Source organism: Martes martes (genome assembly GCF_963455335.1).
Source record: "Martes martes genome assembly, chromosome: 2".
Taxonomy (NCBI): Eukaryota; Metazoa; Chordata; class Mammalia; order Carnivora; family Mustelidae; genus Martes; species Martes martes.
This window is the reverse complement of record NC_137889.1, coordinates 105,940,732-105,954,991: the sequence shown is the minus strand read 5'-3', so window position 1 is coordinate 105,954,991 and position 14,260 is coordinate 105,940,732. Positions and strand designations below refer to the sequence as shown.

At 33.6% G+C, this 14,260-nt stretch overlaps 1 protein-coding gene across 2 annotated transcripts in view; it reads left to right on the top strand.

Moving 5' to 3' along the window:
- The window catches only part of TBCK (TBC1 domain containing kinase), a 205,621-nt gene that overhangs the window by 53,162 nt on the left and 138,199 nt on the right, over positions 1 to 14,260 (top strand). For both annotated transcript variants that reach the window (XM_080796178.1, XM_080796177.1), the window contains exons 6-7: positions 5,907 to 6,048; positions 11,459 to 11,519. In XM_080796178.1, the coding sequence (XP_080652304.1) occupies positions 5,907 to 6,048; positions 11,459 to 11,519 (203 nt within the window). The remainder of the gene's footprint in view (positions 1 to 5,906; positions 6,049 to 11,458; positions 11,520 to 14,260) is intronic.

Genomic DNA, 14,260 nt, shown 5'->3' with positions numbered 1-14,260 from the left:
ATATGCAATAAGTAAGGCAGAATTCCCCTCATTTTCATTTCTCTTCTAACGCTGTTTTTGTTTCTTTTGTTTCTAGGCCAAAGGATTTAAATATAATAATTGTCGATGTGTCTGATACTTATATATTCTTTGCTTAAGTTGTCTGTAAGGCCATCTTAATTGGCATTTTTGATAGGAAATGTTATTTTTTTTAAGGATTTTATTTATTCATTTGAGAGAGGGACAGAGTACATAAGCATGAGGGAGGGGCAGAGGGAGAGGAAGAAGCAAGACTCCCCACTGAGCAGGAAGCCTGATAGGGGACTCAATCCCAGGACCCCAGGATCATGATTATAGCCAAAGGCAGATGCTTAAGGGACTGAGCCACCCAGAGACCCAGAAATACTATTTTTTAACAAAAATTTACTGAGCGTATCTTATATTTAAATTTTATTGGTAGTTGTTAAGAGTTTATAAAAATGAATATGATACACCAGTGCCCTCAAGTTTGTTTGTTTTAAAGGAGGGTAAATTTTGTATACTAAATATAAGCATAAACCAAAACATAAAAATGTATAGTATTACATATTGTGTACAGACTTTTATGTCATATATAAAACAAGTAAAATAAGTATCTTATAATCATTTGAAAACTCTAAGAAAGATACAGATAAAATACCATGGGGATTCACTGAGAGGAGAAATAATTTCCATCTCAGCAGATCAACTTAAGGTATGTGGAATTAGTCATAAAATGAATTCATTAGAAAATTAAAGTTAGCAGTTTGACACATTTTATAGAATATACTGTTTATAAAGGCTTTGTCTTTTTTATTAAATAAAATGGCTTACATTTATGAATTTAGAAGACAGAAGACATTAACAGTGTTTTAGTATTGGGGCACCCGGGTGGCTCAGTGGGTTAGAGCCTCTGCCTTCGGCTCAGGTCATGATCCCGGGGTCCTGGGATCAAACCCCGCATCGGGCTCTCTGTGGAGAGCCTGCTTTCTCCTCTCTCTCTGCCTGCCTCTCTGCCTACTTGTGATCTCTGTCTGTCAAATTAAAAAAAAAAAAAAAAAATCTTAAAAAAAAAACAACAGTGTTTTAGTGTGATAGGAAAATATTTTTTACAATAACACAATTTCTTACCAATTCCTTTATATTTACCATTGAATTTCCTGCTAAAAATTTTCCTGTACTTTATAAATACAAATTTTTATCTTTAGTAAAGTATACTGAAGTTAACCTATACCAAGTTTCTATAACATCTATCACCAGACTATAGTAAAGTACTGAGAGACAAAAAGAAATGCATCTGTAATAAAAACACTTATTAGTTAGCCTAATCAACAAAAAGATGGCTTACTCAAATGCACAAAATAAGATACAGTAAAGGAAAAATAACTAGAGAGGTGGAGAACATTAGAAGACTCAATAAATTATTTTTTTGCTTAGCTCTGAGCAAATTTGAAAACTAGAATAAAAGAGAGATACAATACGAAAATACCAAAACTTAATCCCAAAGAAAATTTCAAAATTTAAAAATTTTAAATTTTAAACTTTAAAATTATTTTAAAATTTTATTATTTAAATTATTTAAATTATTTAAATTTTAAAATTATTTTAAAATTTTAAAATACCAATTTCTAATTGGTATTACAATTATAGAAATGTAGAAGAAATTACCTCTCCCTACAGAGATACCTGGATTGACTCACAGGCAAATTCTACCAAACCTGTACCTAGTGGTTAAATTTGTTGCCATTTAAATTACAATACTATGCATTTCAAGCTTATTTTTATTTTATTGTTTTATTTATTTATTTACTTATTTATTTATTTATTTGAGAGAGAGAGTGAGAGAGAGCATGAGAGGGTAGAAGGTCAGAGGGAGAAGCAGTCTCCCCATGGAGCTGGGAGCCTGATGTGGGACTCAATCCCAGGACTCCGAGATCATGACCTGAGCCGAAGGCAGTCACTTCACCAACTGAGCCACTCAGGTGCCCTCAAGGTTATTTTTAAAGGAAAAGCTTGCAGTATCCTTTCTCGTAAGCTAGTATAACATTAATCCTGGTCTTCCCTAGGTACCACATAAAATGTTTAAATATAAATCATACCCATATTTGATTATCTGTTATTATTATGTAGTATAAATATGTTATATTAATATAAAAAATCCTAAATAGAAAAGTTAACAAGAACCAGAAGCATATAGAAGATACTGTCAAGTGTGGTTTATTCTACCAATATACAGATGGTTTAGGCAATCTATAAACATAATTCAATAGGACAATATATCAAAAGTGAAAAAGATCAAGTAATCATTTCTGTGGTCTCTTTTTTTTTTTTTTTTTTTTTAAGATTTTATTTATTTATTTGTCAGAGAGAGTGAGCACAGGCAGACAGAGAGGCAGGCAGAGGCAGAGGGAGAAGCAGGCTCCCTGCTGAGCAAGGAGCCCGATGTGGGACTCGATCCCAGGACGCTGGGATCATGACCTGAGCCGAAGGCAGCCGCTTAACGAACTGAGCCACCCAGGCGTCCCCATTTCTGTGGTCTCTTAAAAACAACTGATAGATTTATCATTACATTCTTTATTAAATTCTTAATAAAAAGGGATTATGTAACTATTTCCTTAATGTAGTGAAAATCACTCACCTATTTATATCTCCCTGTTAGTAGATAGATTTCAACCCCGAAGTTAGTAGGTTTAAAACAAAATATTTACTAACACCACTATCATTTGCCAGTGTATACCTGGTACTAATGAATGCAGTTGGGCAAGGAAAAGAAATTTTGTATATATATATATAGATATAGATATATTTATATATATAATATAATGAAATTTTATTTGTAAAATTTATATTATATATATTATAAATTATATATAAAGAAAATAAAAATTTCAATTTTCAAAGTGAAATTACTAGAAACAAAAAGTCCAGGAATGCAAGGTTGGTTAAACATTAGGTAATTAATTAATGTGTTTAAACTCATTAACATATAAAAGGAAAAGAATCATTTGTTCTTTTTGTAATAAAAAGAAGGGGTCTTCAAAATTTTCAAAATTTCTTCATGGTTAACACTGACAGAAATTTCTGCAGAGAAACTATAATGGTGAAAGGTTAAAAGTATTTTTAAAAGATGAGGATCAGGGCACCTGGGTGGCTCAGTGGGTTAAAGCCTCTGCCTTCAGCTCAGATCATGATCCCAGGGTCCTGGAATCAAACCCCACATTGTGCTCTGCTCAGCAGGGAGCATGCTTCCCCTCCTCTCTCTCTGCCAGACTCTCTGCCTACTTGTGATCTCTGTCAACTAAAGAAATAAATAAATCTTTAAAAAAAAAAAACAAAAAGACAAAGAGGTCAACTATCAGCAGTTATTTTCATATTAGCAGTTTTACCACATAAGGCAGCAAAAGAACTAAAAATTATAATTATAGAAAGGAGTAAACAAAACTGTCACTATAAACAAATCAGTTAAGTGTAACTGATTTGCTTATCTACAGACTACTCAAAAGAAAACTCCCATAAATGTTGAGGGTTTAGTGATGTTGCTAGATACAAAATTAATACAAAGAAATTATTTACACATCAGCAAAAGAATGTGAAATACCTAATAAGAATCTAAGCAGATATTTTACTTCTGTGAAAGCACCTTTGTGAAAGAAATATAAATCTTTTTTTTAAAAGATATTATGAAAGGCCTAAATAAATATAGATACTTGCTCATAGATTGTTAGGGTAGGTATCAGAAAAATGCCAATTCTCCCCAACCTGTGTTACATTTGATCTAATTTCAATAAAAATTCCAGCTCTGTGTGTGTGTGTGAGAGAGAGAGAGAGAAAGGGAGGGAGAAAGAGAGAGAAAAACAAGTTGACAAGATAGTTCTAAATGTATATATAAAGAGAACAAACATCTGAAAACTACCTAGACACTCCTACAGAGAAATTAAAAGGTGTATGTAGTTTTTTGGGGGATGCGGGAGAGTCAACATTGTATTTTTTAATTTAAATTCAGTTAATTAACATATAATATATTATTAATTTCAGAGATAGAGTTCAGTGATTCATCAGTTGCATATAACACCTAGTGCTCATTACATCACGTGCCCTCTTTCATGCCCGTCACCCATTTTCTCCATTCCCGACCCCACTCCCCTCTAGCAACCCTCAGTTTATTTCCTATGGTTAAGAGTCTCTTATGGTTTGTCCCTCTCTCTGATTTCATCTCATTTCATTTTTTCCTCCCTTCCCCTTTATTCCTCTGTTTCATTTCTTAAATTACACGTATGAGTGAAATCATATGACAGTTGTCTTTCTCTGACTGACTTATTTTGCTTAGCATAATACCGTCTAGTTCCATCCACATTGTTGCAAATGGCAAGGTTTCATTTTTTATGGCTGTGTAATATTCCATTGCATATATACATACCACATCTTCTTTATCCATTCATCTGTTGATGGACATCTGGACCCTTTCCATAGTTTGGCTATTGTGGACATTGCTGCTATAAACATTGGGGTGCATGTGCCCCTTCAGATCACTACATTTGTAACTTTGGGGTATATACCTAGTAGGGCAATTGCTGGGTCATAGGGTAGCTCTGTTTTCACTTTTTGAGGAACCTCCATACTGTTTTCCAGAGTGGCTGTACCAGCTTGCATTCACACCCACAGTGTAAAGGGATTTCCCTTTATTCACATCTTTACCAATATCTCTTATTTCCTGACTTGTTAATTTTAGCCATTCTGACTGGTGTGAGGTGGTATCTCATTGTTTTTTATTTGTATTTCCTTGATTTTAAATGATGATGTTTAGCATTTTTTCATGTGTCTGTTGGCCATTTGTACATCTTCTTTGGAGAAAAGTCTGTTAATGTCTTCTGCCCATTTCTTGACTGGATTACTTTTTCTTTGGGTGTTGAGTTTGGTAAGTTCTTTATAGATTTTGGAAAAAGATGTGTGTTTTTTGAGAGGACTAGTCTTAGCAATTATTGGCAATTACTTATATAATGTTATAGACTTAAGATAGTATAATGGTATGGTGTCAGCAAGTTTACCAGTGGAACAAAATAGGGAGCCAAGATGCAAATCAACATGTATGTAGAGATTTTCTTTGTGGTAGAAACTGGTACTGTGGACTAGTTGGCAGTAAATAGCATTTTCAATAAATGGAATAGGGCTCAATTGATTATCCATGTAGGAATGAAACTTCCAAAATGTTCTTCAGAGTTTGGTCAAATAAAATGAGTGCATTTTTTTTAATTAAGTGCATTATTACTACAATAAAATTGTTGGCAGTTTTCAAAGAGAATTAGAATAATCTCTAAAATATACTTTAACTGAAAAAAAAAAAAGTTGTGCAGAGTAGAATGTATAGTATGCTGCCCTGTGGGGTAGTGTTGATGGATGGTCAAGTTTATCTATATCTATAAATATGTATGGGTGCCTAGAGCACAGAAATGGGAGAGAATTTTAGTTTTCAGTTTATGTTTCTTTAAAGATGTTGACATTTCTACTACTCAAAAGAATATGTACTATTTTCCAAGATAAAATGCACTTTAATTAATAGTTAAGTGTAAGGAGAAGACAGGTAATAAGGAGGAAAAGAAAACACCTGAAAACAGACTACTACAAGATGGCAATGTATTAAAAAGAGAGGAAAGCAAAGAAAGGAATTAATGCTTCAGAGAGACACAATAGTTTTAAAATTATTTAAGATGCATATATATTTTCTCTTGATTTCTGGACATGAAAGACCTATATTATGATGGTTAGTTTAAAATCTTCCTAGCAAAAATTTTTAATTTAATTGTACTGGACTTTTACATAGATCTTATCAAACAGATAGTAAATATGTAGTACTACTTTTTCTCCCTTTGTAGTTTGTAGTAACTATTCATTTGTTTAATGTATCATTGCAGGTATCCATCATACTTGGCACCTGAGGTAATTGCACAAGGAATTTTCAAAACCACTGATCATGTGTCAAGTGAAAAACCATTGCCTTCTGGCCCCAAATCAGATGTGTGGTCTCTTGGAATCATTTTATTTGAGCTTTGTGTGGTATGTATAGAGAAATATTAAACTGATAAAAAGAAATTGTGTGCTTATTAAAATAAGTTTTTCTTTTTTTTTAAAAAAGATGTATTTATTTGACAGAAGGATACAGCGAGAGAGGGAATACAAGCAGGGGGAGTGGGAGAGGGAGAAGCAGGCATGCCGCTGCGCAAGGAGCCTGATGTGGGGCTCGATCCCAGGACCCTGGGATCATGACCTGAGCCGAAGGCAGACACTTAATGACTGAGCCACCCAGGAACCCCTAAAATAAGTTTTCTGATAAGAAAGCTATTTAGTAATATGTTTTTGCTTTGTGGATTGGCTAGATATAAGGGAAAAAGGCTTAAATCTCGTATGACTTGTTAAAAAAATCCTGTTTGACAATTTATTTTCTTATCATTTTGGTATCTTTATAAAGTACTTATACTTTACTAAATATAAAGAATTTATACTGTACTAAATATAAAAAATTAAACAGTTCTAGAAAGAGTTACCCTAAAGCTATGTATACTCTTTGATATCTTCATGGTCCCCCTTTCTGTGGTATTCTTTTTTCCCAAAATACCTTCTTCTCTCCTGTTTTCTTACAAGAATCACTTAGTAGTTGAGTTGTGTTTTTTGAGATCTTTCTCAGACACTCTATATTTATTAGGGCAAAGACTAAGTTGCTATTGACAAGAAAGAAATTTTAAAAATATAGTAGTTTAAAGAACATAGATGTTCTTTCCCTGATTTAACAGCAGTCCATGTCATGCACAAAGCTAGGCTATGGCTCCACCAATCTCAAACGTCTGGTTTCCATAGTTGTTTCTTTATTACCTTTTAGGCATAAGGGAAGGAGGTAAGTGAGTTCATGGTAATTATTCTTTAAGAAGATGATCTAAAAGTGCAAATGTCAACCCTTTACATTTCATTGGTGACAATTTACTTATGTGGCCACATTGCATATCTATACAAGGGACACTAAAAATGCAGTCTTTAGCTGGGACACATACATATTGAGAAAGCAATGAGAATGGATTTGGAGGGACAACTAACGGTCTCTCAGTCCTACTTTCAAATACCTGCCAGCATTAGGTCCTTGTCTTCCTTGCTGTCCTCTTCTATTTTAGCATGTGTCATATTTGTGTACTTTACTTGGACATTGAGGTCTTTACAAGCAGAAATTTTTTGTCTATATTATATAGTTGTTAGAAAAACTAAATGAGATAATATATATAAAGTACTTAGTACGGTGTGTTACATAGCAAATAGTCCATCACTGTTATCTTTTATTATACTAAAATATTTTATGATTAATAAAAATATGATTATAATATTTTATATTAGACTTTAAATCATAAAATAATTTACATATTGGCACTGCTTTTTCTAAACAAAAATGCCATTTTACTTTTCGTTGATATTAATTGATAGCAAATCTCACTTTTGTTTAAAATCATAGCCTAAATGAAAACTCTTATTGGAATGCTGAATGTGAAGTGTAAGTAAGTATAAGTGTGAAATATACAGCTTTTCCCTTTTATTACATCACATATATCTAAACTCTTTACTAATGATCAGGGTAAGTCTTTTTTTTTTAAGATTTTATTTATTTATTTGACAGACAGAGATCACAAGTAGGAAGAGAGGCAGGCAGAGAGAGAGGAAGGGAAGCAGGCTCCCTGATGAGCAGAGAACCTGATGTGGGGCTCGATCCCAGGTCCCTTGGACCACGACCCAAGCCGAAGTCAGAGGCTTTAACACACTGAGCCATCCAGGCACCCCCAGGGTGTGTCTTATATGAGTAATTCAGTTCAACAAATGTAGATGACTAATTACTCTGTGTATAACATCATGACGAATGCAATAGGTGGTAAACTGTGATTAAGACACATTGTCAAAGAGCTTATAATTTAATTCAAATCCATAAACTTCAAAGATAAGCACAGAAGAGCTATGTGAATTCCAAGAAAGGAAATATTAATTTCATAATAGGGACTTCATAGCATTTTAAGTAATGCTTAAGTTTAGACCATCTAGTTTTAGAATGACATATTGAACATAAGCTTAAATCTCCCTCTACCTCATCAAAGCTTTAGAATTGATATAAAATATTAAGATATACATTAATAGCACACTAATAACTAAAAAGGGAATGTTTGTACACTAGAAATCCTAGGAAATAGAGGAAAAACTATACCAAAACAGGTTTGCTAGCAAATTCTTGCTTGGCACCAGAAGGCTGTATAGCCACCCTGCCGCCCAGAAGTTTCCATAGTCCAGAAGATGTATATAGGTGAGTACATATCTAGGAAATACCAAACACCTAAAACAATACATCTACAATATGATATATGATGTAAATACATATATCTGCAATAAAAAAGAAACAACAAATAGAAGAATTTACACCATTGAAAGGACTTTAATGTAAAAGTATGTGTTCTTTAGGAGATAAAGGAAACAATTCCATTTGTGAAACAATTATAGAAACAATTCATCAAGAATACTTACTGAAAAGAAGAACCAGTTAAGAATTTTAAGAGAAAAACATGTAACTATTGAAATAACTAGATGAATCAGAGGAAACTAGACACACTAAAGGTAGAAAGTAAAACTGAGTAATTATCCTAGATTATGTCACAAAGAAATAAAGAGATTGAAAATATAAATTTTAAAAGACAGGGAGAGGGGCGCCTGGGTGGCTCAGTTGGTAAGCATCTATCTTTGGCTCAGGTCATGATCTCAGGGTTCTGGGATCGAGCCCTGTGTCAGGCTCCCTGCTCAGCAGGGAGCCTGCTAACCCCCTCTCTCTGCCTGTCTCTCTGCCTACTTGTGATCTCTCTCTGTCAAATGAATAGATAAAATCTTAAATAAATAAATAAATAGGGAGGATAGAGCCAGATATTTTCATATCTGTCATATAGTAGTATCAGAAGCTGAGTGTAAATTTCTTCGTTTGAAAGAACCCTCTAATTACCTTGTAGAACAAATTTTTTAAAAAAGCACAACATACAACAACAAATACCTACAAATCATATACTAAACTTTTATGAGACAACCAGTAATAAAATAATGGGTAACATTTATTAAGAACTTTTCATAAGTTAAATACTTTTCTAATCTCTATTATCTCAATCAGTACTCACAACAGTTTTATAAAATTTGTCTAATTGTTATCTTTAGTTTACAGATCAGGAAATTGAGGTACAGAAAAATTAAGCAGCCTGTCCTAGTTACATCATAGTAAGTACTTGAGCAGATTTGTATCCATCAACTATACCCAAAGCTGTACTCTTAACATACCAGCCTGCCTTTAGTAAGCTATGATGACTTTATCAGTGTCAGTGAGAAAATCTTAAAATGTGTCAGAAAAGACATACTACCTACACCGAGAATGAGATTGGCGTTAAACCTCTTAGTAATTTGGATGTTAGAAAATGGTGGCGCGGGAACCTGGGTGGCTCAGTGGGTTAAAGCCTCTGCTTTCGGCTCAGGTCATGATCCCAGGGTCCTGGGATCGAGTTCCGCATCAGGCTCTCTGCTCAACAGGAAGCCTGCTTCCTCCTCTCTCTCTGCCTGCCTCTCTGCCTACTTGTGATCTCTGTCTGTCAAATAAATAAATAAAATCTTAAAAATAAAATAAAATAAAATAAAAAAGAAAACAGTGGCACAATATCATCAAAATGCTGAGAGAAAGTAATTTGAATTTTGAAATCTTTAACTCACAAAATTAACATTCAAGAGTGGCAATGCAATTAAGGATATATATAAAATTTTGATAACAATGAAGAAAAATTACTGTAGGAAAATAACATAAGTCAAAATCATATGATCTTTTGTAATCATCAATCATATCATATCATCATATAGGCAGAGTATATTCACTGTATTGCAAGTAAGTAATCAAATTGAACTGCTTTGCGTGTGTGTGTGTGTGTGTGTGTGTGTATGTTCATCACAGGTAGATACATAGTAAGAACCTAGATTGAAAAGATATCTAGGAGATTTTGAATGCTAAATTGAGAAGTTTATATTTAAATGACATAAGGCATGGGGGACCATTTAAATTTTTAAACAAGATATTGATAAAATCAAACCTGTATTTCTTAAAGATTAATAAGATAATGTAAAAAATTGAGAGAGGAATGGCAACTTTTTTTCAATGATCTCTCTACCTGTAGTTCTAATTTCATAAGTCTTTTTTTTTTTTAAGATTTTATGTATTTGACAGAGAGATCACAAGTAGGCAAAGAAGCAGACAGAGAGAGGGGGAGAAGCAAGTTCACCGCTGAGCAGAGAGCCTGATGCGGGGCTCAATCCCAGGACCCTGAGACCATGACCCGAGCCTAAGGCAGAGGCTTAACCCACTGAGCCAACCAGACGCCCCTAATTTCTTAAGTCTTTAATGCCGCCTCCTGACGGGGCACAGGAGAAGAATGAGGCACTAACAAGTCAGCTCCAAGAGCAGGGGGCGACACTTTAAGAAATCTTTTTGCTCTCTCTTTATTAAAAAACAAAACAAAACAAAACAAAACAGAGTCTTTTTTTCTCCACATAAAGACCAGGCTATCTTCTTAAGACTTTCCTTCTAAGACTACTTAAAGGATCCTATAAGTTTAATTTGTTTGTAAAAAAAAAATAATAGCCAACATTTATGAATGATTTTCTATGTGCAAAAAATGTGAGGCACTTTTTTATACATTCTGTAATCTTTACTGCAACCTCTATGGCATGTACAGTTAATGTTCCAGTTTTATAAATGAAAAAAGTGTAACCTAAGGTGGTTAAGTATTTGCCCAAGTTATATAGCTTGTGGCCAGAAGTCCAATTTGGCACACAATTTTTGCTTGACACATTAATTGTTGAAGTTATGACTGATTCCAGACTCTATTTCAAGCAGCACCCTGAAGCTGAATAATAAGGAAACAATTAAAATACAATATATGTATCTTAAAATAAATATAGCAGGTGCTATGGGAGCATAAGGGATGATTGTCTAATTCATTGTGGGAGGAGGAAGGCATGTCATTGAATGTTTCTTAATGGAGATAGCAGATTACCTGGATAATGATATATAAGTAAGAATTAGTTGGGTAAATGTAAGGATAATATGAATCTTCCCTGGGGTCATCTTAGTATCTTACATAAGGCTCCTGGTGGCCTGGAATCTCTCTAGACAACCAGATATATATAGCTCTCAAAAGTGAAGAATGTTTGATTCTAAACTAGAATGTAATGATCCTTAAATATATGAAATGTTTGAATGTCAAACTGATAATTTTTCCTTAGTGGTGCTACTTTAAAAGTCAAATAAAACCTCTGAAGAAAAAAAGAGATACCTGATAAAATCATTTTCATCTCTGGGGGGAATAATGCCTCCCTGAAAAAAGATGTAAATGTTAACATGAATTTGTTTTCCTGTTTTATTCAGGGAAGAAAATTATTTCAGAGCTTGGATATTTCTGAAAGACTAAAATTTTTGCTTACATTAGGTAAGTGTCTCACAAATGATTATGTTTCAACTACAAATATAATCTTTAGTGACTGTTAGTAATCATACACATTAAGAATATGTTCTAAAAAAGTGAATACACTGAAATATCCTGAATTTCTTTAATGTTCTAATGATCAGTGGTAAGCATTAATAGGACAACTTAAGAGTGCCTTCTGGAGTATTATTGTAGTGCTTTCCTTACTCATTAAGAAATTATAATGTAGATAAGTATCTTCTTAGCTTCATGATCTAGCCAAGTAAACTAAGTTCTGAAATCAAAATATCTGAATAAATAAACTTCTCTGTAGTAGTTTACCTTCAGACAACATAGCTTAAGTTTTGAGTTTCTATTTGATGAATCATGTGTGAATAATGACTGAGAAGAATATTTATTTTTCCTTATAACAAGCTCATTTATTTTACATGTATATTAGGTCTTAATATTTAATTCAAGTTTACATAAATGTATGTAATCTACTTCAGAGTAGAATAAATTAAGCACATGCAGTAATAAAGGAGAGAAAAACTGATAGAGCACTCTATGTAAAAGAGTGACAAATTGATGTCCATGTTAATAGGGTTTACAAATAAGAATATGTACTGAAAAGTACCAATAAATATCAAATAATAATGAATTATAAATATAATTGCACAAAATGTTACCGTATTTACAATGTTTAGTTTCAGATATTGATAATAAGACTTTTAAGAAGTCTTAGATTTCTTAATATGGTCTACAGACTAAACTTAGACTTTATTATTTTTATAATTTTAATTTCAGTATAGTTAACATACAGTGTTATATTAATTTCAGGTGTACAATGTAGTGATTCAACAATGTATAGACATTACCCAGTCCTCATCATGATAAATGTACTTTTAGTTCCCTTACCTGTTTTACCTGCCTCCCCTACCCATCTCCTCTCTGGTAACCATCAGTTTTTTCTCTATAGTTGAGTCTGTTTTTTTAAATTTCTTTTTCTTCATTTGTTTTGATTCTTAAATTCCACAAATGAGTGAGATCATATGGTATTTGTCTTTCTCTAACTTATTTCACTTAGCATTATACTCTCTAGACCCATACATGTTGCTGCAAATGGCAAGAATCTGCCCTTTTTTGTAGCTAAGTAATATTCCATTGTGTATATACATACCACATCTTTGTTATCCATTCATCTATCAGTGGACAGTTGGGCTGCTTCCATAATTTGACTATTATAAATAATGATGCAGTAAACATAGGGGTGTATATATCTTTTTGAATTAGTGTTTTTTATTCTTTGGGTAAATAGCCAGTACTGGGATTACTGGATCATGTTACTTCTATCTTTAATATTTTGAGGAGCTTCCATGCTGTTTTTCACAGAGACTGTACCAGTGTGCTTTCCTGCCAACAGTGCACAAGGGTTCCTTTTTCTCCGCATCCTTGCCAACATTTATTGTTTCTTGTATTTTTTTGTTTTAGCCTGACAGGTGTGAGGTGGTATCTCATTGAGATTTTACTTTGCATTTCCCTGATTATGAGTAATATTGAACACTTTTTTCATGTGTCTGTTAACCATCTGTATGTCTTTGGAGAAATGTCTGTTCATGTCTTCAGCCCATTTTTTGTTGGATTTTTTTTTTAAGATGTTGAATTATATAAATTCTTTTTTTTATTTTATTTTAAATTACTATAGTTAACATACAGTGTTATATTAGTTTCAAGTTTACAATATAGTGATTAAAGAGTTGTTTAAGTTCTTTATATATTTTGGAAACTAACCCTTTATCAGATATGTCATTTGCAAATATCTTTACCCATTCAATGGTTGTCTTTTATTTTTGTTGTTTTTTTCCATCACTGTACAAGCCTTTTATTTTGATGTAGTCCCAGCAGTTTATCTTTGCTTTTGTTTTCCTTGCCTCAGGGGACATATCTAGAAAGATGCTGTACAGCCGATGTCAGAGAAATTCCTGCCTGTTATCTCTATTAGGATTTTTATGGTTTCAGGTCTCACAGGTCCTTTTTTTTTTTTTTTAAGATTGTATTTATTTATTTGAGACACAGAGAGAGCACAAATGGGGAAGAGGAGCAGAGGGAAAGGGAGAAGCAAACTCCCTCTGAGCAGGGAGCCTACTGAGGGGATCGATCCCAGGACGCTGAGATCATGACCTGAGCCAAAGGCAGTTGCTTAACCGACTGAACCACCCAGGCACCCCTACAATTAGGTCCTTAACCCATTTTTTGTTTATTTTTGTGTATGGTGTAAGAAAGTGGTCCAGTTTCATCTTTTGCATGTGGCTGTCCAGTTTTCCTAAGACAATTTGTTGAAGAGACTGTCTTTTTTCTCATTGCATATTCTTGCCTCTTAGGTGGAAGATAAATTTGGCCCTGTAAGCATGAATTTATTTCTGGGCTTACTATTCTGTTCCATTGATCTGTGTGTCTGTTTTTGTGTAGTACCATACTGGTTTTTGTTTGTTTGTTTGTTTGTGTGTTTGTTTTTATTAACATATAATGTATTATTTGTTTCAGGGATACAGGTCTGTGAATCATCAGTCTTACACAGTTCACAGCACCCACCAATGTCCATAACCCAGCCACCCTATCCCAACCCCGCCACCCTCAGCAACCCTTAGTTTGTTTCCTGAGATTAAGAGTCTCTTATGGTATGTCTCCCTCCGCAGTCCCATCTTGTTTCGTTTTTTCCCTCCCTTCCCCCAATGACCCCCCACCCTTCCTCTCAAATTCCTCAT